Source organism: Antedon bifida, chromosome 4, assembly GCF_963402885.1.
Source record: "Antedon bifida chromosome 4, ecAntBifi1.1, whole genome shotgun sequence".
In the NCBI taxonomy this organism is placed as follows: domain Eukaryota; kingdom Metazoa; phylum Echinodermata; class Crinoidea; order Comatulida; family Antedonidae; genus Antedon; species Antedon bifida.
The window spans coordinates 8,891,357-8,917,536 of record NC_136229.1 but is presented as its reverse complement, the minus strand read 5'-3'; the positions used below and the strand labels follow the sequence as shown (position 1 = coordinate 8,917,536).

Below are 26,180 nucleotides of genomic sequence, written 5' to 3'. Positions count from 1 at the left end.
CATCACTAATAGGACCCACTCAGTACACACAAAAATAATCATTTCAAATCCCCAAAATTAATTGCCGTCTCAATTACCAAGAACTGTCCCCAAATCATGCTCCGTGGAGCTATTTTCAGCTGAAACGCAAACCATGGTTTCAAATAGACCTTAACTTAACCTTAGGTCAAGATAAGGTCAACTCTCACAGCAAAACAGCGCTAACATTTTATCTACTGTCGCATTTCGCCTAACCAACTTTATTGTGGATAATAATAATTTCATCATCGTCATTTCATAGCAGATGCTACCTGATTGAACAGGTTTTAGTGTAGTAAAAATTATTATATGCAAGTACCAAAACATGTTTCGATCAAAATAAAATTTAAAAAAATTGAAAACAAAATTGATGATACTGCATAGGCAAATGCATTATACAATCCCAAAAAAGTATGGACAAGGTAGTCAATTTGCAACAACAAAATTATTTGAAAATGCTATCGAAACAGGCCCATAGTAAGGTATTAGATTTTGCAGATTTTGTTATTTTTGCAGTGTTTCTGTACATATTTATCACTGGGATAGTATAAACCTAATAAACCACAACTAATTATAAATTTTAATAGGGTGTCTATTTTTTAGCTTTTGTGACCACCACCACTATACACATTCTAAAAATTCACCCAATTGATCATTTTGATTATTTTATTTTTCAGAAAACTTGACAAACTGGAGAAAAAACAAGCTCAGTTAAAAGACGGTGATGACAAGAAGAAACGAAAGAAATCATCAAAAAAGAAATCTAGAAAAAGAAAGTATTCTAGTTCAGAAAGTGATAGCGAGTCTTCTTCAGAAGAAGAGAAAAAGAAATCAAGAAAGAAAAAATTAAAGAAAAGAAAATCTCTTTCTGATACTGATTCCCAAAAGGAATCAAAGAAAAAGTTGCAAAAAAAGAAGTATGATTCTGAAAGTGACTCTGATTCTGAAGATGAAAGCAGATCTAGAAAGAGGAAGTCACAGATAAAACGAAATTCAAGTGAACATAATGACAGAGTGCGAAAGCATTCAAAAGAACATGTATCAAGACACATTAAGAAAGAACCAGAAAGTAGTGATTCAGATGCAAAGAACAGACGAAAGTCACAAAAGAAAAAGAAGCAAGAAACAGAATCAAGCGATTCCAGTGAATCTAGTAGCAGTAGTAGTTCAGACAGCGAAGTTGATACCAGGAAGAAGCGAAGACAAAGAAAACAGCAGGAATCAAGTTCTAATGAGGCAAGTGAGGTTAATGGAGGAAGGAGACATAGTGAAGGACAGCATGCAAAGAGGCAATTGTATAATTCATCTGATGTCAGGAGAAGGCATGAAGTTCATGTAAAAGAGGAAAGAAGTCACCGGTCTGAAAGAGATGGTAGACATTCAGACAGACAAAATGGGTATGATAATAGACAGAGGGATGTCGACAGGCAAAAAAGGGATGTCGACAGACAGAGGGATTTTGATAGAAAGAGGAATACAAGAAGGTCTGGAGAAAATAGTAGAAGAGAAGGCGATCATAGAAGGCGAAGTGATAGTAGAGAAAGAAGAAGGGACTATCGATAATCTGGTATGACACTTGCCAACTACTTTTACAAATATCTGGAGAGGTCTAGTGAGCTGATGGAACTGGTTATCATACAAAGGAACCATATGTGATGGGAGGATAGAGAAAATTTATTGCCAATGACTGTAGCAATGAGGGTTAGAAATTACATGACACCACTATGGAGGGTGTTAGATGGGATCATAGAATAGTCGCATCTGCAGTAAAAATACAAAAATGCTTTTCTATATGATAAATAAAAAATATACAGTATAGTATGTACAGACTAAATAATGAACTTTGTAAAATTTGTATAATAAATATTGATGTAGGGCTAGTGTTGCCCGAAAGCTCTGCTAACTTTTCTGGCTGTTTACTTATCGTTTTTATTTTGTATCTCCATTGAGATCCAGCCACTGATACCCACAGAATTGTCATTTTTTCAGTAAATTGCCTTTGGATAAATATTGATGTAATGTATAAATAGTTTTTGTCACTGTGACCTTAGTTTTATTGTACATACTAGTGCTGTTAAATATTTGGTTTCTTTCCATTCGCGTAATATTTATTCAGGTGGTATAACTCAGTCAATGATAAATACAATGACCAGTAACATTTGTTTCAAGTTTTATTTTTCTTCTACTGTAATATAATATATTTAAGGAATTTTTCTCCATTCACAAAGGTTTAACAGCAAAATGTTCACCCTCATAATAGTACATTGCTTTACAAACACACTTTACAGAACTTAATGAGCATTTATCATTGTGTTTCAATTTTTCATTTCCTTGTCCTCTCTTTAATAGCCTCATAGTAAATCAAATTAAACTCAAATGTGCACATATATACTACTGTGTCCTATTAAGTATTATATTTGTACTAGTGTAATATAAACTATATAATACCATATTTAAGGTTACATAAAGAAAAAAATCGTGCACATGGCAAGCAGTGGGATATATTCTTATTATTAATGTTAAATTAAAAGGACATTACATTGTATGCAAATAAGACACAAATTAAAGATAAATAAATATGAAAAATATATTCATGTAAAATTCAATATCTTCACAGGACTCGCTTATAGCCAACCCAAAATACACACTATAACTATCTATATATTTATATAATATATATTTGAATGCATTGTATAAGTACTTTTTTAATTGCCACTAAACCTGGTCGACCAATATTGCCAAAAATGTTAAAATTGTCACATTTTTATAAATTCTTCATTCCTATACTTAGTACATGCTATTGTTTGAGTGCGTCAGTGGCAAAATAACATGGATTTATATTAGCAGGCCTTTAGTACACTGCATTTGGTACGTGAAGTCACTGTGACTATCCTTGCACTGAACGCACAAACTTGTCATTATACTAACTGTTGTAAACAACAAAACACGCAAACAAACAAACATCACAAGCAGACATTTCGGAAAATTCACCAAAAGAAGCATGATTAATGCGAGAATTACCAAAGCTAAATAATTTACAATTTATATTAAACGTTTTTCCAATTAATTCTTAATTATATTAATGTAATAATTCTATCAATATTTCTGCACTAAAGCTCTGTGTACACTATCAAACTTTATGTGACAAAAAAATGTGGTGTGCCCATATATGGACATGATGATGTGTGATGTGCCCAAATATGGTAGTGATATGGACATGATGATGTCATATCACTACCATATTTGAGCACATCACATTTTAGTTGTTGATAGTGTAGACAGAGCTTTAGAAATCTATGAACTAATTGACAAATATAACCATACAACAATTATTATAATATTTAATAATAAATTCACCTAATTTCCTAAAAGAAACTTGCAATAAATTCATAGACAATGTTGATAATATTTGGTTAATGTATTTGGAATGTGAAAAGAATTTGTCTAAAATGTGAATAAAATAATCATTTATTTTAAAACCATTAGTTACAATGATACGGTACTGTTTGCTTTTATTTGGCCCTGTATTCCACTATATACAATGCTAGTCTACTCATGCTTGTTACATATGTATTGTAATAAAAACAAATGTTTATACCTAACCAGAAAGAAGTCACAATGTCACCCTGCCTTCATTAAATTGGATGACCTCTTACACTGGGTAAGCCCACACTATTGGTATCAGCAATTTTAAACATGAGAGAAATATAGACATGAAAGGCAAGGGATGTGTTATATGTTGCAGCATTATATTACATACAAGTTTTATTCTGTAGAAACTATTTGCTCTAACACCAAATAGTATATCAAGATATTCAACATCTAGCCATGTTGTCGTACCATTTTGTTTTCTCCCTCTCTTTTTATACTTGTATTTTACTTTTGCTTGGAATATCCTTTTATGCAACATATGCATAAATTGAATACGCAAGCCAGTGGAGAATAATGATTTGAGGGATGCGAGAGTGAGACTCTGCCCTTCTCCACCCCTTCCCCAAATCTGATAAAGATTGAGCTTTTTTTCCAGGCATACTGGTCCCACCTGCTGGTGTATTTCGGATATGCTTTATTGTTCATGGGCTTGTATTTGTGATGTTCCGATATGGTTTTTTTTTTATGAATGACCACTGCCAATTTGGGAAATATTTAATTAAGAACAAAGGAGTTGGATGAGAATGTAGAGAGGACGTTAGTATAGGCCACAAAATATTCTAGCTGCTCCCCATGTCTAAAATGGCATTAAAATATATGCCTTACCACCCATTAATAAAACTTAATCTCTGATTCCACACAGTCTTCAAAAAGAGCATTCAACTCCGATACTGTTACCTCTTCACCTTGGATGACCTCTTTCACGCCATCCAATCCCATTTGTTCCAGGTCCCGCATCATTTCTTTCAGCTCGTTTGATTGGTCTCTCGCCTTTTCATGATGTTTGTACAGCTCATGCTTTGCATCTGTTTTCGAAGGGGAAACGGTGTAATTCCCAAAACTGGTTTCGTTTGTAAATACAAATGGCTTAAAAACTGACTGGCATGGGTCTGGAGTAGCTGTAACAAGGTGGACACATGGCGCATTAGAGCTTTCTGGAGTCAAGATGGATACCATGCTACCAACAGTCATGTGATCTGGTCCTGATTGGCATACACCGCTTGATTGGTCACGCAGAATATTAATCATTCCTTTGACATCTAAGGAACCTATAGAAAAAATTCAAAGGTTGTAAACAAGCAAACTAACAATGGCATTAAATTATTATACAAATGATGAAGTTGTATCATTAGTTCCACCAGAAGATCTTATAAAAAACAGTGAGTGAGTGGCCGAGCGGTTAAGACAGTGGAACCGTAATTACGTAGCCATAACATCGGCAGGGGTTCGAGGCTCACTCACTCCATGGTTCTGGTGGTAGAACGAGTCTTCTCGGATAAGGACTATAAACTGTAGGTCCAGTGTACACATCTAGCTCGTGTGCACTTTAAAGAACCTAGTACATCTTTCGAGACGAGTAGGGGGTTACCCCGATGTATTAGTACATCACAGCCACTGATCTGAACTGGGCCCTCTGGGAGACCAGTCTTTGACTGATGAGGTTACCCAGTATAAATATATATTTCAATCAATCAACAATAAAATACTGTATAGATCTATCACAATTTAAAAATCCTCCCGAAATCATGTTTAAAAGACCTTTGGTTAATTACACCCACTAAGATTTCAAGAACAATAATATAATGGTATTTTTTTAGTACATTTAATGTTTACAAAAATATTGTATACATACGAAAAAATAGCTATAAAGTAAAATATGACCTTTGACATTTATTTTAATACTTTACAATAAAACCATCATAATCTTCATCATCCATGACAGTTTGACCTTTTAAGCAAATTAATTCTCTCTCTGAACAAATTTAAATCCATGTTAATAGCAATGGTCTTGCTACATATGTTCAATACATATATTTGTAACTTGTTATGATAATACTGTGTTCACTGAATTCTATGGAAAAATACTATTATGGTTTATTTTTTTTATTGTATGGACAGTTCTGTCTTCTAATAGCAATCAGCCAATGAGTACAATATTTGTAGTCTTACAGTTTTTTTTCCTTCAAATTTTAACTGTTACTTTTTGAAAGGTGTTTTTGAATGAGAGGCCTTTCTTACTCTTTTATTTATTATATCTATAATATTTTATATTTCTTAATCCTTACTTTGTTATTTATTTTTATTTATTCTTTTATATGCAAAAGAGTGTTCACTACTGACCAGTTGAACGTGTTTCAGGACCATACAGGTACTAATAGCATTATGACGTCACTTAAGATCAAGTTGAAGCCACAAGTTACTTGGAAAGTGTAATTTTTGTTTAAACATATCATTTTATCAATATAAAAAAACATATTGTACATAAATCTGAGTGGAGTTCTCCTTTAAGGTAGGATTGAACAATTCACCACAGCCTTCTATTGGGCCTGATTTCAAAATATTATCTTGCAGGTCAGATATAGAGCGTAGCATCACTAGTAGGATTCAGTTGGTCGAATTCCCGAAAGCTCATGGCTTATATGGACATCAACCCATTGTTTAACCTCTTCTAATTTTGTCTTTATCTCTTCACAAAGCATACAGTACATACCTGATGACTTGTTCAATAGTTCCTTTGCTGCTTCGTATCTACTGCTGCTTGTGCCAGCTTGATATGTCCCAGCAAAGTCAAAATCTCCCTTTGCTTTCACACTCTCAGACTCAGCATTTCTTTTGGTGTGTATAGTATAACTATTTGATATGTTCCTTATACCCTCTGTAAAAAACAGTGTTTTCATTGTAAGTAAGCATACAATAATGCACAGAATCCTAAAGGAATGCTATTCCTACCATTGTAATTCCCACTAGTATGATGAATCTCAAATAGTTTAGGCTCCACTCTTTTAATATGTTAATATTTGTCACACCACCGTGACCTTCCCTATCTACTGTAACTCCGGCCAATCTCATGCAAAATTGCTGACCAGCCATCCACCATTATCAGTTCTGTTAGCTTATTAGAGGGTTCTCAAATGAAATCAAACATAGGATTTTTCCTGACCATTTGGATGGACCATCAACAATAACACCAATACCCTTTGCACCCTCCCAGAGTGTAGCCACGCCACTGGCGATGGTTGTCAAAGGCATCTCTGTGCGGTCAGGTTGAAACCTTACCAACCGTACTAGTGGCTACAGCCCTGAGAAGTGCAAGTGTTCACCTCACCTCTATACCTACCTTTAACCTGTTCAGCAACCCAGTCTTTGCCTGCCGTTTCCAGAACCCAGGCCTCCTTCCTGTCTGCAATCATATAACTGTCATGAAACACAGAAATTTCCTCTTCACAGCAGCTACCACCAGTACCGTGTCTCTCCAGTAAACTGGTTATGATATCAAGTGCTTCTTTTGCACTATTGGCACGCTCTAACCCAAGCCTAGGTTGTTTTTAGAAAACAAATACACATTATTTTATATATCAACAAACAGATCCAATCTTTTGAGTAGAGAAGCATTTTAACAAAGAATAATCGTAGGCTAGGCTTGATCAATTTTTTGTATATAAATAACATCCTCTCAGAATCAGTGCTTAAATTGTGTGCAATTCATTTCTAAACTGGGAGATAAGTATATGCAATGGACTTTTTTTTTCTATGATGTTGTCATTTAAATCTACCAGTGTGTCAATAATATTTTTGCTTTTTACATAATAATGTTACTATGTAGGTTTTGGCTGTGCTACTTCTGATTCATAGATTGTAAACACCAACCACTAAGCTGTCATTAAATTTATATCAAACCTGACAAGATCTGGTCCAGTCAGTTTGCCTTCTTTATCAGCATCTCCTAGGGCCTTTGAGGCTACAGGTGTGTTTCCTATGCAAACTCCCTTATCGTTTGCTCCCATATCAGCACCCCACATCCAAGGTGTTTTACAGAGAAGTACAGCATTGCAGTGGCCTACTTGTTCAACCTCAATATATGTACACTGAAAAATTTAATAAAAATTTAAGCATAAGTGCGGTGGGTCGTAGAGAGTCATGGTGCAGTGGGTTATAGGGAGTCATGGTGCGGTGGGTGGTAGGAAGATGATGCAGTGGGTGGTAGGGAGTCATGGTGCGGTGGGTGATAGGGAGTCATGGTGCGGTGGGTGGTAGGTAGTCATGGTGCGGTGGGTGGTAGGTAGTCATGGTGCGGTGGGTGATAGGGAGTCATGGTGCGGTGGGTGGTAGGAAGATGATGTGGTGGGTGGTAGGGAGTCATGGTGCGGTGGAAATGAGATGGTGGTGTAGTAGGGAGATCATGGTGCAATGGTACGGAGAAGGCACAAATTCTCATTCTCTTTGCCTCGTCCTCCAGATGAGACTTAAAGCCTTGGGCATGTGTATTTAATTGATTGAATTATACTTGCCTTAACGTTTGACCCTAATACATGATCAGCTGGTGGACAATATATTACTTCGTGTATAACTTCTTTTGCGTTACCAGCATTTTTTGCAAACAGGATAACGCCATCAATTGATGCAGGTGATAAGGCCACAAATGCGTCACATGGATGAGGAGACAATGCCATTCCTATGCTACAGTGGATTTAGATATACTTTAAAATGTTAACAAATGAATCAATAAAATGAACAGCAGGCAACCGTCTTTGAGCCAATGATCTGTCAAAATGTAAACGTAGCCATTATAGCCTAAAATCCATCTAGACCAGGTGAACGTCTCTAAATAATAAATCCCTTCTACTATTAGTAGGGTAGGAAGGAGGGGTTACCGTGCACCCCCATGATGTATTTTTTTAATGTACATTTTTGTAATCCTTAATATATATAATTAACATTTTTTGATGTTCCCAAGACGAAATATTGTCCCATGGGGTTTTTTGGGGGCCATTTTGGTGGCCATCTTGGATTTATCAAAATCCCAAATATAGACGGTACTCGACAAAGAGTGATCATAGAAGTCTGATTTTGGTCTTAAATTGTTCAGAATATGCACATTTCTATGTACTATAATGAAAAGTTTTCGTTCAAAATGGCCGGAAATGCCACTTTTGACCTTTGACCTTGTTTTTACATAAGGGTCATATCTCGGTAACCCCTGGTCATAAAGATTTTATTTTTGTCATAAATTGTTCAGAATATCCATATTTATATTAGCTTTAATGAAACATATTTTTGAAATTTGGCGGGAAATATCACTTTTGACCTTTGACATTATTGCACGACGATTTTCACAATAATTTTGACTATTTTTGTATTTGTTCTATATCTTGACAACCAGTGGTCATAGAGGTTTGATTTTGGTCTTAATTTGTTCAGAATATGCACATTTCTATGTACTATAATGAAAAGTTTTCGTTCAAAATGGCCGGAAATGCCACTTTTTGACCTTTGACCTTGTTTTTACATAAGGGTCATATCTCGGTAACCACTGGTCATAAAGATTTTATTTTTGTCATAAATTGTTCAAAATATCCATATTTATATAAGCTTTAATGAAACATATTTTTGAAATTTGGCAGGAAATATCACTTTTGACCTTTGACATTATTGCATGACGATTTTCACAATAATTTAGACTGTTTTTGTATTCGCTCTATATCTTGACAACCAGTGGTCATATAGGTTTGATTTTGGTCTTATATTGTTCAGAATATGCACTTTTCTATGTACTATAATAAAACATTTTCATACAAAATGGCCAGAAATACAACTTTTGACCTTGTTTTCACCTGAGGGTCATATCTCGGTAACCCTTGGTCATAAAGATTCTATTTTTGTCTATTTTTTTTAAGAATATCCATATTTATATAAGCTTTAATGAAACATATTTTTGAAATTTGGCGGGAAATATCACTTTTGACCTTTGACATTATTACACGACGATTTTCACAATAATTTATACTATTTTTAGTTTCAACCAGTGGTCATAGAGGTTTGATTTTGGTCTTATATTGTTTAAAATATGCACTTTCCTATGTAAGCACTCTCCAGTAATTTTGTATCGGCTCTCGACTGCTATCATAGTGGCTTTAACTGCTTTGGTCAACCTGAGTCGTCAACCTTCTATTGTTGTGCACAGACAGCAGCGCAAGCTTAAGGAAATCAATCACGTTGAGTTCTGTGATGATATTCGTTCATCATCACTGTTACTCAATCCTTCTGACTGCCTAAACACCCTATAGTCCAACAATACAATTCTCTTCTTGGAAATCTTCTTGACAAACATGCGCCTGTGGTTGACCGTAAAATCACTTTACGTCCCCATGCCCCATGGTACAACGACCATCTTCGGAGTGAGAAACGTCTAAAGTGTATTGCATTGCAGAGAGAAAGTGGAAGAAGTCAAATAGCAGTACTGATAAACAGTCTTATCATCGTTCCTGTCGTGACTACTCATTACACCTTACTGAAGCAAAGAAACAGTATCACACTACTCGTTTTCAGAAATGCGATCAGCGTAACCTTTTTCATCTCGTCAACGAACTTACAGATCCAGGTGATGGTTTTGCCTTCATATGCTGAACCAGATGCCCTCACTGAAGAGTTTGCTGATTTTTTTATAAAATTCAGAAGGTCAACGACCATATCTTTGTCAGTTCAAGTGTCGATTTACCTCCGGAACCTGCAGTGCAATCACCAGCTACTTCAAGTCTGGAAAACTGGGATGTTTTAAAATCAGAGAACATATTGGAAATAATCATGGCATCTCGCACACGATCATGTGACCTTGATCCTCTTCCTACATCCTTGCTGAAAACCCACATAAATGAGCTCATAATGTGTATAACATCCATTATAAAAACCTCATTTTCAACAGGTAAATTGCCATCACACTTAAAGCACGCCACCATCACTCATATAATTAAAAAACCTAAGCTGGATCACAATATACTTTCTAACTACCGGCCGATCTTAAACATTTCCTTTCTTTCCAAGGTGCTTGAAAGAATTGCAAGCATACAGCTTCAGAATTACCTTGCAGAAAATAAACTTATCGGAAACTGCTGGAATAGTGCATACAGGGCCAACCACAGTACTGAAACAGCACTAGTCCGTGTGCACAATGATTTGATTAGGGCCATTGATACTGGTCACGAAGTTCTTTTAGTTCTATTGGAATTCTGCTTCTTTTGATACTGTCAACCATTCTCTTCTACTTCATCGTCTCAAATCAATGTATGATATCTCTGGCAAGGTCCTCACTTGGATTGAGTCGTGTTTAGTTTCTCGCACATATGCCATTAATCCATTTCATCATCACTCAGTTTGTCATGCGGCGTTCCTCAAGGATCCGTTATTGGACCCCTTTTTTTTATCTTATACACCACTCCACTAGAATCATTAATAAATGCACATGGTCTAAACTGCATGCTCTATGCTGACGATACACAGCAGCTGTATTTGGATTTTTCACCCTGTAATCTTCATAATACAATGTCTAAAATCTCTGCATGTTTGAAAGACATACACACATGGTCATTCAATCATCTGCAACTTAACATACAGAAGACAGAGCTTATTCATATTACATCACGATTCCGAAAATCTCTGCCATTGCAACCATCTTCTGTATAGAATCTTGGGGTTTACATGGATTCCCACTTGCGGATGGATGCTAACATGTCATTCTGCTATGGTTGGGATTAGGAAGATTGGTCAAATTCGTAGGTTTCTGGATAGGGAAACAACTACACGACTTATGCATGCCTTTATATCATCACGTCTGGACTACTGTAACAGTATTCATGTCGCACTGCCCAAGACTCTGCTTAGGAAGTTACAGATGATACAAAATAGTGCTGCTCGTCTATACGTGTGTCAAACTAAGCATAGAGACCACATAACACCTATCTTGCATGAGCTGCACTGGCTTCCGGTAAAGGAGCGCGTCAACTTCAAGATATTGCTACTCACATATAAATCTCTTCATGCCCTTGCACCGAGGTACATCGACAATGTTCTCACTCCACAATCATTATGTCGCAATCTTCGTTCCAATTCTCAGAATCGTCTTGTTCCTGCTAAAGTGAAGACCATCTCATATGGTCACCGTGCATTATCTTATGCAGCTCCTATGCTTTGGAATTCTCTTCCAAACTACATTAAAGATGCACAGTCAGTGGTTCTTTTTAAGAGGCTTCTTAAGACTTATTTGTTTAATAAAACATATTAATCCCCTTTTTCTCCTTTACCATGCCACCTAGATTGTTTTAGATCTAATTTAGTAGGGCAGGAGGAGCCTGAGTCCGGGATGACCGAGACACAACTGGTGCTGACCGGGGTTCAATTAGACCGATCTCTGGTTAGCGATGAAGGTGTACCCCCTTACTATATCAGAAAATGTGAGTTTTGAATAGTGACTTAAAAGTGCTCAATAATGATGTTTGTTTAATGTTCAAAGGTAGGTGGTTCCAGAACCTAGGTCCAGCAATACTGAAAGTCCGATCTCCCCAACTATGTTTGCGCCTCGGAATATCCAGTAGCACCTGATTACTAGATCTTAGTTCTCGCTTTCTCTCCTTGATTGTAAATAATTCTGAGAGGTATTGGGGAGCGCAACTATTTAGGCATCTGAACACCAGCAGCATGATCTTAAATTGAACGCAACTCCACTCCAAATATGATCGCCTCGGTCTTTTCATAATTAAGCTTGAGGAAGTTTAAGCCCATCCATGTCCTACTCTCAGCAGTGCAGGCTTCTAAACGTTTTACGGCGGTCAGAATCTCAGTCTGACGAGGCCTGACAGAAACATAAATTTGTATATCATGAAGTTGGCCAGGAATATGTCCTCTATACATTTGGCCCTGGAGGGTTAAATGAAGGCACGTCCTCTTTTTTGGAAATTTCCTGATGTTTAAAAAAAGCATGTGGTCACCCTAGGTCCGTTTTACACTGGTATGAACCATGGGAATGGTGACAGGACAGTGTTCAATGGGTTTTAAATGAGTAATTTATGTACACCTTCATATACATAGTTTTATTTTGAAAACAGAAAAATTCTTACTATATAATTAGAATTTTGTGAAAATTGAGGTCCTCACTCCTGAGGATGATCAAAGCATATTGATCGAAACGTCAAGAAACTCAACAGTTCTTTTCAGAACTAATATACGTGGTGTACCGCAAACTTTATATTAAAATTGAGGTCAAGGATTAAATGTGACAATACTAAAATTTATGACCATTTCTTGAAATAAATATTTATTAGAGTGGATAGAAACATGTATGATTTTAACAAAGATAAAAATAAATTCTTTATAACCAAGGGTTACCGAGATATGACCCTTATGTAAAAACAAGGTCAAAGGTCAAAAAGTGGCATTTCCGGCCATTTTGAACGAAAACTTTTCATTATAGTACATAGAAATGTGCATATTCTGAACAAATTAAGACCAAAATCAAACCTATATGACCACTGGTTGTCAAGATATAGAACGAATACAAAAACAGTCTAAATTATTGTGAAAATCGTCATGCAATAATGTCAAAGGTCAAAAGTGATATTTCCTGCCAAATTTCAAAAATATGTTTCATTAAAGCTAATATAAATATGGATATTCTGAACAATTTATGACAAAAATAAAATCTTTATGACCAGGGGTTACCGAGATATGACCCTTATGTAAAAACAAGGTCAAAGGTCAAAAGTGGCATTTCCGGCCATTTTGAACGAAAACTTTTCATTATACTACATAGAAATGTGCATATTCTGAACAATTTAAGACCAAAATCTGACCTCTATGATCACTCTTTGTCGAGTACCGTCTATATTTAGGATTTTGATAAATCCAAGATGGCCACCAAAATGGCCCCCAAAAAACCCCATGGGACAATATTTCGTCTTGGGAACATCAAAAAATGTTAATTATATATATTAAGGATTACAAAAATGTACATTAAAAAAATACATCATGGGGGTGCACGGTAACCCCTCCTTCCTACTAGACTATATAGCGTACTGGTCGGGTGGTGGGTTTAACTTTCAAAACGGCCAAAAAATGGGCTTGGCCCAGGCGCGGCCTACTCACAAAACTGCCCTGTAGTCAAGTCTACTCTATCTAAACATCTAGGCCTAGGAATTAGACCCGTCGCCTAATATTTATTTCATTGATACGTATCAAACTACTCACCTTAAAAGTGGGATTCAAGTATGTAATTGTATTTTGTAAATTTATAATAATTTAATTAGTGTTTACAATCGAAGCAGCAGTAGCAGGCAGATGGTAGAACGCTTGAATGATTTCAGACCAATACCATATTGGTAGGTTGAGTATGGTCGACTTTTAAGCCACAGTACGCCTGTATGAGAGTTAACACGCGGAATTATAAATTGCTCTTTTTGGGGTAACATCCACCGATCTTGGAATTTACAGAACCTAATTTAACTTATGACGGCTTCTTGTCGGACAATACGTTGATATAAAAGCTCATTAATATTTATGTTCGAGTAAAATCAGTTTCACATAAACTTCATTTGTAAGCCTAAAATGTCACAAATAGGCTATAAAAAAACAAACGCTTAGACTACATTTTCAAACCCAGTTAAATGCCTACATTAACATACATAATATATCATGATGACACCAATGCATGTAAATTAAACATTTACTCTAGATAAATACAATCATCAAATAAAATAAGGTTGCCCGACACTTTGGTGCGGCACTCTTGGTAAACCACGGGTACCCCATTGGAGTGTTGGGAGAAAAACGAAACAAAAACCACTGTTTTTTGTTTTGTTTTTCTGTTTGTTTTAAAGGTAATGTTCCAAGGGTAAACAAAAATCCATTTAGTAGGTCTACAATGCAAGTGTTATGATGTTATAATAAAACAATTAATATTTCGATATTGATTATAGGCCTAGGTCATGTACCTGCATTTAATTGTTGGTTGTGTGAAAATGAGTTTTCCTGGCGATATGAATGGGTTTAGTCCCCCCCCCCCCCCCCCCAACCTGCTTCTACTTCATCATTCAGATTAAGGAATGAATTAATTGTTTAAAAAAAACCACGAACAAATCAGACGACATAATTGTTATGCCGATTCTCTCGATAACGCAAAGCAATTCTTATTGATGACGTAACGATTGTTGAAGTTTAACGTGCACGTACGTCTTTATTTTGCAATTAAAGTTTATAAAAATGAATGAAATTTATCACAGAAGGTCCGTAAGGTCCGTATACATAACAAAAAAACACAGAAGTTACGGATAACCATAAAAGATTACTCCACTCCATACAATCACAATTCCACCAAGGTGCGAATAACTAAAAAGCACTGTTAACACATACGATTGTAATTGAATCAAATGCATTATGTACGCATGCGTGTTGTAGAGTTTATTTTTATCTCACTTGTTATCATAATTGTGACGCATATATGAATATTTATAATGTTCATTTTTTTTCATACAAGAATGTTTATTCCAAGATTAAAAAGATAGTAATGCTTTAATCAGAGTTTTCTAAAATGTGTTTCAATCAAAATTAACACGTTATCGGTAATCTGAATTACATTGTATGATATTAATATATGATGACACTGATAGTGTGCAAATGTAATGTTTTCTGTGTTTAAAATGAAATTACTCAACCCTGTATTACCACCGGTTACTCCAGTGCGGTGCCACGGTACCCCATCGCAGTATTCGGGTAAAACTTTCAAAAAAATTGGAAAGTTCATACGAAATGTGAATTGTTCAATTTCCCGTTTTATTTTTTTTCATTCGTTTATCTGTTCATCCGTCATTTCGTAAACAATTAAATACTGTATCTTAAACATACATTTGTACTCACTTTTTCTACACATTTAGCTTTTAAAAACGTAGTACATGTTTAGCGTGTTTAAAACCTAAACGAAATCGGGTTTTTAACAGCAGCTTATAGTAACAAATTACTGCTTTTCACCAGAATTGCACCACACATTGTGGGGTTTGTAGTGTGCTGGTTTTACATTTTTATTTAAAAAACAGAATCAGTAGCAATACTTTTATGTTGATCATCATTATCGCATTATTGACGTAGGCATGTTACAAAATGTGCTGAATTATTCACTTTCACCATCAATTAAAAAACGTGGGAGGCGGCGGGATATGAATTTGTTAAGAAAACTTATTTACTCAAACTCTTCATCTCAGAAAGTTAAATAATAATAGAAATGTCGTTAAGCCATGCTGTATAAATAATGCAAAACATAATCTTTTCATTTCATTGTATTTCAGTTCATTCAATTTTACAAACAACAGACAAAAGTTTGAAATATAATGTGGAAATAGTACCTCTGGTCCTTAAGGTACCCATGGGCTGGTCCAAAGAACTCACGGAACAGTTCTGGGTGCCTTTTAGGGGGGTCTATGCGGGCCCTGTGTGGACAAATGGGCAATTCCATCATTGGCCCATATGGTATTGTGGGAGCTCATTAAAGTACTCATATGGGTTAGGAGCTCTAATTAAACGTGACACCTTAATAAAGACATATGCTTTAAAAATTAAATAGTTTATTCTGAAAAACTATAGAATAAATAAATACAAATCAAACATAGGCATATATTTCTTATTATTGATCTGTGTTAGCATACAAAATAATGTGGAATAGGCCTACTAGAAATAATTTGTTCAAACGAATGCATATTTTGTGTTTTCCTGTTTTTGCTGAGCTAACCGCCTCTTTGTCGCCAATCATCATATTTTAAACAGCGGCTAAAAAACAAAACAAAAAAGACATTTTTGGCACCATCCATTAAGTCAAGCTAGTATGTGGGAGTCCGACATTTTAGTAACAGTAGAGTCGTATGAATCCTCAGGATTCACTGCCTAGAGCAACCGTGAAATAAGGATGTTTTTTTTTATATTCTCTTGAAATAAAAACAATTACATTTTCTTAAAATACACTTCATAATGTTAGAACAAATAACCCAGACGACTATACCTCTTTAAAACAAAGTGAATTTAGGCCTATTGAAATATATTTTATCATGATGACACCAAATGCATGCAAATGAAACTAATACTCTGGATAAATACAATCATTAAACATTCATACAAGTGCCTGCACTCTGGTGCCGTACTCTTGGTAGAAAATTATATAGGAAGGAAGGAACATTTTAAAAACAAATGAAGCTACAGATAGATTTAAGTGTTGTAGTAAGGAACTGAAAAAATCCATATATTGTAGTCACAGAAATTATGTTTTAGACATCTCAAATAAGGCTACTTTTCAAATATAAAGCAATTTTGGGCATATATTAGGGCAATTAGACAAGATTCACAAGTTATAAGTTTTAAGATTAATGATGGTACTAATAACAGATGCTAGAGAGATAGCAAATTTGTTCAATGATCAATTTTCTAGTAATTTCAGTAATAATGATGATGATGGTAATGATGACTTGCTCTGCAACTCTGATATTATCCCTCAGCATTATATGGAACTTGAGAAATTTAATGTAATGGAGGTTTATCAGGCATTAAACTATTTAATTGTTTCAAAATCTCCAGGACCTGATAATTTACTTCCCATATTTCTAAAGGTTTGTAGGGCAGAACTAGCACTAGACTTTTTAAACTTATCTTTAGAAAAAGGCATTTTACCAAAACAGTGGAAAACTGCTAATGTTGTACCTGTTTTCAAAAAGCATGGAAACCCTAAAGGTGATTTTAAGAGTTATAGACCTGTGTCTTTAACACCAATTGTTTGTAAAATTATGGAGAAACTTGTGTGTACCCGAATCAATAATTTTTTAGAGGCTAATAGTATAGTATCAGATAATCAATTTGGTTTTAGACATGCTTTTAGTACTGAATTGTTACTCACTAAGGCGTTTCATTCATGGGCTCAAAGTTTAGATGCAAAAAATTGTAAGCAAGTAGATGTAATTTTCTTAGATTTTTCATCTGCTTTTGATAAAGTAGCCTACCCCATAAGCGTCTGATTAAGAAACTTAACAATATTGGCTTAAACAAAGGTTTAAATGAATGGATTCAGGATTTTCTTTTAAATAGAAAACAAAGAGTTATCTATAGAGGTGAAATACCGCATTGGAAGAATGTAATATTAGGGGTACCCAGGGGTCAGTTCTTGGCCCTCTTTTGTTTCTATTGTATGTGAGTGATCTTGAATATGGTATAGAATCTTCAATTTTTCAATTTGCAGATGACAATATCATTTCAAGACCTATTCATGAATTAGAAGACTGTATAAAGTTACAGAGTGATTTAAATCAGATTTATGAATGGTCAGTTTTAAATAAACTACCATTAAATACATCAAAATGTGCAGCAATGAGTTTATCCCGGTGTAAAGATCCCATCATATTTGCTTACGATATCAATTCTGATTCAACGGAAAGAGTCTATGAATTCAAACTACTTTTGGTGTATATATCAACAGTAAATTAAGATGCCACTCTCATCTAGATTATGTTTGTAGTAAGGCAAGCAAACTTCTTGGTTTTGTTTCAAGATGTAGTAAAGCAATGTCACTGTTGTTGTATGTGGGCACCTACTGGTTTTTGGTTTTTTAAAGGATAATGTTCCAAGGGAAACGAATATTTAGTTAATAATGTCAATTATTTTGTTTTAATGCTTTCAGGTACAGGCATGTATTTTAAATACAATATCTGGTTAATTGTACATAAATCAAATATGTGTTCTTAAATCTTTGGGAGTGGAATTATGTTTACAGTGTTGAAGCATATGAACTCACAACATTTGTTGGTATAGCCAATAATCTTAATCACCTATTATCACAACCACCAACACCACAATTGTTGTAACGACGATTATAATAGGTTTGCTGAGATTGAATCTACTTAGAACTGTATTGTGTATGCTAACTTTTTATTAGACCTACTATAAGACTACCTATATGGTTACGATATTTATTTACTTACTTACAATTACGTACGTGTGATACCATATGTTTTTCTTACTTTGTATAGACAAACGAATGCTTTAAGAAGAGGTTTAAGAGGAACCGAATTACTACGTCAACAATGACATAATTGTATGGTATACCTGTAGACCAATTGTGGCATGATATTCATTTAATTCATCAACCCACGTGACCATGTTACTTGCAATCCATGCGAGTTCAGTGTAACTGCACTTTGTATCAGCAGTGCGAGGCATCACACAACACAAAACTCTCTGTAAACGTGCGAGGCATCACACACCACACAACTCCTTGTAAACGTGCGAGGCATCACACACCACACAACTCTGTATAAGTGACAATGAAATACACATTTAGTAACAATTAGTATGTCCATAAGACATTAGATATGATACTAAAATAAAATCATTACATTCTACTAACATTTGATGTTGATCAATCATGTGTTTTTAAATCACAACATTTTGTGATCGATGAATTAATAAGCTAGTAGAGGTGTGATCGAAACTGTTTTTTTATATAAATCATTGTTGCTTTCAAACTGTCTGTTTAATGCATTACCAAACCCAGACATTGAAAGTAGAAAATGCATATTTCCCATTTTAAATCAATTAAGGATAATAAGCCCGGACTTAAACGGAATAAAAAAAATACTAAAGCCCGGCACACACTAGAGCTATCGTCTGAGCCAACTGGCACGAGTAACAATTGGCTCACTAACAAATTTGCCGCAAACTGTGATCGCGTTCTATTGAACGCACACTTGACATCTAAAACGATGTTTTAGATTCTATGTCAAAATTCTTTAAATATCGTTGCTTTCCAATAATTGCGTTAAAATTTCTTTGGATCCGTTCCTGTGGTTTTCTCTAAAATAGAATCACTACCTAACCTTACTATACATCATGCGTGCAGTGTAATCATGTGTTCATTTCCAGCACTAATTAGGCCTATCAAGTATCAGGTATTTATTATAATTTAATTTGATGTACAGTGCAAACGATTTTAATACAAGCAATACAAGTACAATTAATATTATTATTATCATAAGATATTACTGCCTTGTAGATTATTATTTAGTTTTAATCAATGCTTCTCGTGACGTGTAAACGAGAAACTATGGTAACATGCGGAGAATCATCGTACAATTATTTGGTTATTTTACTAAGTACGAGACTATTCAGGTGTCATTCAATACAATTCGTTGACAGAGGTAAAACGTGCGTCGTTTGATCAGGATCATTTTTTATATTCATTCAGGTAGGTACAGTATATGTTACCTTTTGATTAGAAGTATAGTGTATAACTCCTAGTATAGTCCATCAAAATGTAAAAGTAGTGCTGTATTACTTTTGTTTAATTTTAATGTATTTATATAGCGCATTTCCCAAAGAATATCGTTTCAATGCGTTGTGGACTTACAGTAGATGTTACATTCTTCAACATTATTCTCTCCTAAGAGTCCCGTCATGTCGGTATATGTCGAATATAATATTCAAGAGCAACGAAAGATGCCACTTAATATTTTTTTAAACCAGCCGTACTTTTTAATATATAGTTTACTGAATGTGTGTAAAAATGGGACCAAGAGGACTTGCATTATTTTCAATTTTGGTTGTTACACATTACGTCATCTGTGATGCTGGTGAGTAGAGTATCTGAAGACGAGGATTATGTTTGGTGACCAACAACATTGCTGTTATTAAACCATAGTCAAGTCGAGAGATAAAATTAATGCTAATAATAATAATGTTGCTGCATGCTTTAAAGATGTATTGTCCCCCTGAAAAAATAATTCTTAACAACATTTTTGTTGAATATGCCATTTTAATGTAACACAATAGTTATCCAATTTCACTAAAAATTGGAAAAAAAATGTATTTACCTGAAAAAAATGTAATTTAAAGCAAAAAATGGTCAAATTGGCTGCCAGCCAATGGGTTTTGGTGGAATTAAACCATTTATTTTGTTATTTTATAAGTTAAAACATTATTTTTTTTTCTTTTTTTTTTCTACAGAATTGATTAACTTGATTTAAACTACAAAATTACATATTCAAAGTCTGATTTAATTAATCTTCATTTTTCATGTTTTGGGGGACAATACATCTTTAATACTAAGCCTCTGTCTCATACCTTTACACATAAAGCCAACCGTCCATGCATGCCGGTGGCATGTTATTAAACAATTTTTGTCGTGATTATTTCACTTTAAATATACTCGTATTGTATCGTTTTAAATTAATGTAAACTTAAATAATCTTCCACTAATTTAATGTTATACATTAAGGTACTACGGAAAATGTTAGTATACTTAGTCCAAATAAACACAACATTTGTGTGTGAGGCTGGGTTCGGGTTACAAAATGTAGGCATAACCTAGAACATTTCTAGGCGACGGTGCATTTCTTTTCAGGGTGTCCAACTGGATGGCATTACAATGCTGTATTTTCAAAATGTTACTGGGTCACGAACACACCTGCTAAGTGGGGTGCTACAAGAGATTTATGCACACATTTTACTGGTGATTTGGTTGAAATTTCAAGTGCAGAAGAAAACTCGTGGATACTTAACCGATTTATAGAAGATTCCACATCAGATGGAGCTTGGATTGGCTACAATGATAAAGACATAGAAAACCAATTTCAGTGGGTGTCAGGGAGGAATGCAGCCTATACAAGTAGGCCTAAATGCTTTGATACTTTTACATTTTGTAAATAGGAAGATATTTGTGAACAGTAGATTGATTACCCAGTAAATGATAGAATATACGCCTTGGTCGATAACGATACTAAATGTGTTGATGCTAATGAATGTTCGAGAGTGGAATGTTTTTTAACACATTTTTATAACACTGTCCGTAAGTAAACTATTATACAATTTCTCTGTCGAATAGAAACGGCGCCCACGGGTTGGGTTTGAATGAATGGATGCGCTGCTTGCATAAATTTGTTGTCAAATATATAAAAATATTTAAAATATGTTGTTCGTACACAGACAAAGCTCTTAAGATTAATTATTAAAAAAAATCATAAAAAACATCAAAAAACACGATAATGAAAAAAAATCAAAATATTCAAAAGCATACAGGCAAACAGTTTATGATTTTACTAATCTTATATATGTTTTGATGTTATAGATTTCAGAATAAATAACTTTTTATATCTACCAGGTCGTATGTAAAGGGATCTAATACGGACTAATGATTGGAGAAATTCGTATTCCAATAATAAGGGATGAGACGGTTATGCGAATATACGCTCTACCATTTTAAGGATCGCAACTATACATATTTAAACTTTTAACTTTGCTATATTTATTAGATTTTTTACGGATTCTCACTAAGAGACCCATGTAATTATCTGTAAGGCTACCGCCCAAGACTATAAATCAAAATCACACTGGATATCATCGAGTTATAATACAATTCTATAATTTTTGTATCAATATTAAATTTACGTAATTTCGGCGATTGATGAACGTACTATTAACCGCGGATAAAGAAAACAAATCATACCAACTCTATAACCCAAGAGGCGCTAACCATAACCCCTTACATTAGTTTGTTGTATTAATGTATCTACATGAGAATATTAGTAAAACTCACTTTTAAATCATAAAAAAAGACCTGAGAAACTACCAACAAATTTAATAATAAATATATTGTATAGTTTTACAATTGGAACCTCAACAATTCATTCATATTCTAATTCCTTAGATGTTCATAATACCAATAGAAAACATTTTTCCCTGTTTGTTCCCTAATTATGTTTTTTTTAGATTGGTATGGTGTTGAACCCAACGACGGATATAGCGGAGAAGACTGTGCTGTACTGTATAAACCTACGAATGGTACTTGGCATGATAAAAATTGTGCAAACCCGATATTTGTAGCTATATGTGAAAATTGTAAGTGATAATAATATTGCATTTAGTAGATTCACATCACATTGATAAAACAATATTTTATATCAGTTTTGCTAACTATGATATTATCAATAATTTTCTCCAGATACTGACAAACCAAATATGATGTGTCCGTCTAATGAGACCATAGACACTGATTTAGGCACGGCGTCTGTGAATGTAAATTATTCAGTGACGGTAGCGAAGGCCTTTGTTAACTTTGTTAGAATTGTACCGAACCCTGTCAACATATTTCCTGGTGATCTAGATATTGGAAAACATCATTTTCATTTTGATGTTTACGATCATTACTATAATTATATAACGTCTTGTACGTTTACAATAATTGTCAAAGGTTAGTGTATATTATATTAAAATGAATGTTGTGCTTATTAGAATGTGACCTGCGCATGCGTGCACTGGAAACCCCAATTGTAAAATGTTTGACAAGCTGAATATTATCCATTACATTAAGTTTTGGCTTTCACTCTTTTCTAATTTTGCTAGTTTGTATGGCCATTTTCCCCCTGTGCTAAGCGCAATATAAAAAATAAACGGCATTCCGTTCTGGAATTCTAGAAAGTCTCGTTGTACACTACCGGCCATCTCTGTGCCCACTATTCCAATGTAGAGTGTGGAGTTAATCCTTTGTTATAATAATGCGTATACAGTTCACAAGGCTTAACTATCAAATTTAATGTCAAAGCAATCAATTTATTTAAACGTTTTTGTAAGTAATAACGAAATTATTTAAGTTACTGAAAATGACATCATGAAAAAAAACAATGCATTAACTAATATGACACTGATTAAAAAGCGCACGTATGGAGCGCGCAATATTTTGTTAATAATACTATATTTATTATTTGTGAGGATGTACGTATACTTAAATCAAGCAATTTGTCTGTTTCTTAGATACCGAAAAGCCCGTTTTGACCTGCCCGGCTGACAATTTGACTGTAGTCACTGATTTTGGTATACCCACGGCCACCGTTGACTATTCAGCCGACATTCATGCAACGGACAACTCAGAAGAACCATTGGAAATCTCCCCGAATCCAGTAGATGTATTTCCCGTTTTTCTTGCGATTGGAAAATACCTTTTTGAATTCAATGTTACAGATGCTTATAACAATAGAGGAAGCTGCAATTTTACCTTAACAGTTGAAGGTTTGTGAAATAAAATACATTATTGCGACAGCCACTTCCGTTTAAAAATTACAGATTGATACAAACTAATGCGCACTTTGAAATGTCCATAATGTTGTTAATTGTTTGACAGATACGGAATCCCCTTTAGTGGAATGTCCTGCAAATGTTACTATAGAAACGACCACAGTCTCCATATCAGTTGACTACTCCACTGATATAACTGCAAATGACAACTCAAACGACTTTGTTGTATCACCAGTTCCTAATTCAATATTCCCATCTAATATTGGAGTAGGAGTACATGTGTATACGTTTACAGTTACAGACTCATCCAACAATTCAAACTGTTGTACGTTTACAATAAACGTTGAACGTAAGTTCATTTCTATTCTTATCTCCTACAAAAAAATTGAAAACTACTACTTGCGTACCAAGTGGTACTTTGTGGTTATTATCTTAAATACCTGGAAAGCCAGGAGTGACTTATTAATTGTATATTATTTCATATTGAATTGAAAACAAGTAGTGGCTTCATCTTTTTTGGTAAATTTGTTTAATATAAACATAAGCGTGGTACAATCCTCTTGGACCACGCTGCTCTCACGTCTCCAACAATTATTCAGTAAGATATTTTTAATCTTCGTTTTTATCACTTTTCAGTTACCATCTGACAATATTTTCCTTAACCACCACTTCTTATAAACCACAGTATTTTTACTCATATCGATTTGACTTCAACCATAAAGGAAATAGCAATATTTTTCAACAATGTTAACTGCTGTCATATTAGGCCACAGCTTTGTATCGGGTATGCTACACAGCATGGCTTCTGGGAGCTAACAAACCCTGATACAAATGACACATACACCTTGCAGTATAATGGGTCTTTCCAACTTGTTCCAAAAACACGGAAACGCCAATTATCAGAACATGAATGGACTCTGGCTTTTTTCGACTTTTCAACCATACATCTAACCTTTCACCCAGGTGACATGCAAGATCTGTTCACATACGGGAAACACATCAAAACATTGATGCAAAATAACCAAGGCACATGGAGGTCTTATGATGAAGGGTTTAGACGAGCTAGGGAACATACGCTGTGCTCCTGGGCTACGGTCACACAAATAATACACACAATAACAACACAACACCAAGGGAATTTTCGTCGTAGCATTTTCAAGGGCACAAACAATACCAACAATAGATTTCGGTTCCAAGGCCCCAGTGACCCTAACATACCAACTGGATACTGTAAGCACTACCACACCCAATCACAGAGATGCATGCAACCCATGCAATGCAAATTCTCACACAAATGTTGGAATTGCTACGATGATCGACCACACCCCTATTTTAGATGTAGGAAAGGGATACAACAACAAATGCCTACAGCAAAGCACACTATTGTATCAAGCATGCCAAAACAAACATACACACACAACACAGACAATCAACTCCCAACACCAATAAAGACAAATAAACTGCCCTGCCTTTTAAAAGGGTATGCAGGCAGAGAATATTTGATCACAGGGTTTAAACATGGGTTTCTGCTCAATTATGAAGGGCCCGAGATAGGTTTTACTGCTAAGAATTCTGTTACAGCGGTAGATAGTCCAGAAATCATAAAAAACAAAATACACACCGAGTTAGCATTAGGACGTATTGCAGGGCCTTATATCACACCCCCACTGAGAGATTTTAAATCATCACCATTGAGCCTGAGAGAAAAGTCAGAGAAAGGAAAGTTTAGACTGTTGCATAATTTATCATTTCCTTATTACGAAAGATCTGTTAACTACAATATACCACAACAACATAAAACAGTACACTATGAACGAATATCAACCGCAATTGATATCATTCAAAAAACAACCTACCCAGCATATTTGGCTAAAACTGACATTAAAGATGCATTCAGATTGATACCCCTACACCCTTCACAGTACCACCTCACAGGTTTCTCATGGGATGATAAAATATATTACGACAAATCCTACCACAAGGTTGTGGGTCGTCATGTAACATTTTTGAATCATTCTCGGATGCAATAAAATGGATCCTAACAGATAGGATTGAATGCCAACAAGTAGTTAAAGCACTTGACGACTTTCTACTTATTGGGAACAATCAAAATGAATGCCAGAGATCACTACACTCTCTTCTCACTCTTGCTGAAACAATAGGTCTACCTCTATCACCTCGCAAGACAGTTGCCCCCACCACAAAATTAACCCTTTTAGGTATTGAACTAGATACGAAATGTATGGTTGCTAGATTACCACTTGATAAACTGCAGGCCGATATCCAAAAATGGTTAACTCAAAAAGAAATTGCACTTCGGGAACTGCAGTCCCTTAATGGGAAACTCCAGTTTGCAACATGTGTCATACCTAGTGGAAGGGCTTTCTTAGCAAGGATGTATGCCCTAACTAAGGGGAAAATAAACCCAGATACTACGATAAAAATAACCCCTGGAGTCATTGAAGATTCAAAGATATGGGATATGTTCCTCAATCAATACAATGGGATCACCCTTATCAATAAGTCACAGAAAAAAGACTCAAAATGTTTACACTTCTATTCCGATGCGTCTAAGCAAGCTTTTGGTGCCACGTTTGAATCCTCCTGGGTCCAAGGTGCCTGGCCAGAAAGTTGGAAAAAATATGACATTATGG

At 35.0% G+C, this 26,180-nt stretch overlaps 3 protein-coding genes and 1 long non-coding RNA gene across 6 annotated transcripts in view; 2 read left to right on the top strand and 2 right to left on the bottom strand.

Moving 5' to 3' along the window:
• Window positions 1-26,180, top strand: part of LOC144839464 (uncharacterized) — a 181,781-nt gene that overhangs the window by 4,654 nt on the left and 150,947 nt on the right. The window contains exon 6 of one of the 2 annotated variants that reach the window (XR_013611749.1): window positions 696-1,784. Coding sequence is in view for 1 of the 2 variants with exons in the window: in XM_078694828.1 (XP_078550954.1) it covers window positions 696-1,581 (886 nt within the window). In the remaining variant the exon portion in view is untranslated. Of the gene's footprint in view, window positions 1-695; window positions 2,408-26,180 lie in introns of those variants that run through there. The other variant, XM_078694828.1, reaches the window with a different exon arrangement.
• On the bottom strand, window positions 2,177-13,796 carry LOC144839468 (secernin-2-like). 2 transcript variants are annotated; one of them, XM_078694837.1, is made up of 6 exons: window positions 13,684-13,796; window positions 7,959-8,127; window positions 7,348-7,535; window positions 6,788-6,984; window positions 6,161-6,325; window positions 2,177-4,718 (listed from the first exon to the last, which is right to left on the bottom strand). In XM_078694837.1, exons 2-6 carry the CDS (start codon window positions 8,118-8,120, stop codon window positions 4,282-4,284), a joined length of 1,149 nt encoding a protein of 382 aa, XP_078550963.1. In that variant the 5' UTR covers window positions 8,121-8,127; window positions 13,684-13,796; the 3' UTR covers window positions 2,177-4,281. The 2 variants fall into 2 exon arrangements, with proteins under 2 accessions (XP_078550963.1, XP_078550964.1); XM_078694838.1 differs by having other exon boundaries at window positions 7,959-8,122; window positions 13,684-13,776.
• LOC144840938 (uncharacterized) lies at window positions 8,675-9,262 on the bottom strand. Its single transcript, XR_013611976.1, has 2 exons — window positions 8,939-9,262; window positions 8,675-8,755 (listed from the first exon to the last, which is right to left on the bottom strand). It is a non-coding gene; the product is annotated as an uncharacterized LOC144840938 (long non-coding RNA).
• On the top strand, window positions 11,186-11,725 carry LOC144839156 (uncharacterized). The gene has a single exon (XM_078694471.1). It carries the CDS (start codon window positions 11,186-11,188, stop codon window positions 11,723-11,725), a length of 540 nt encoding a protein of 179 aa, XP_078550597.1.

Coding starts and splice junctions, on each gene's coding strand:
- LOC144839468 (XM_078694837.1), bottom strand. CDS start 8,120: ATGGCATTGTCTCCTCATCCATGTGACGCATTTGTGGCCTTATCACCT. Junction 7,536..7,958: donor TATTAGGGTCAAACGTTAAG/GCAAGTATAATT, acceptor TAAATTTTTCAG/TGTACATATATTGAGGTTGA. Junction 4,719..6,160: donor ACTATTGAACAAGTCATCAG/GTATGTACTGTA, acceptor TTTTTTCTATAG/GTTCCTTAGATGTCAAAGGA.
- LOC144839156 (XM_078694471.1), top strand. CDS start 11,186: ATGGTTGGGATTAGGAAGATTGGTCAAATTCGTAGGTTTCTGGATAGG.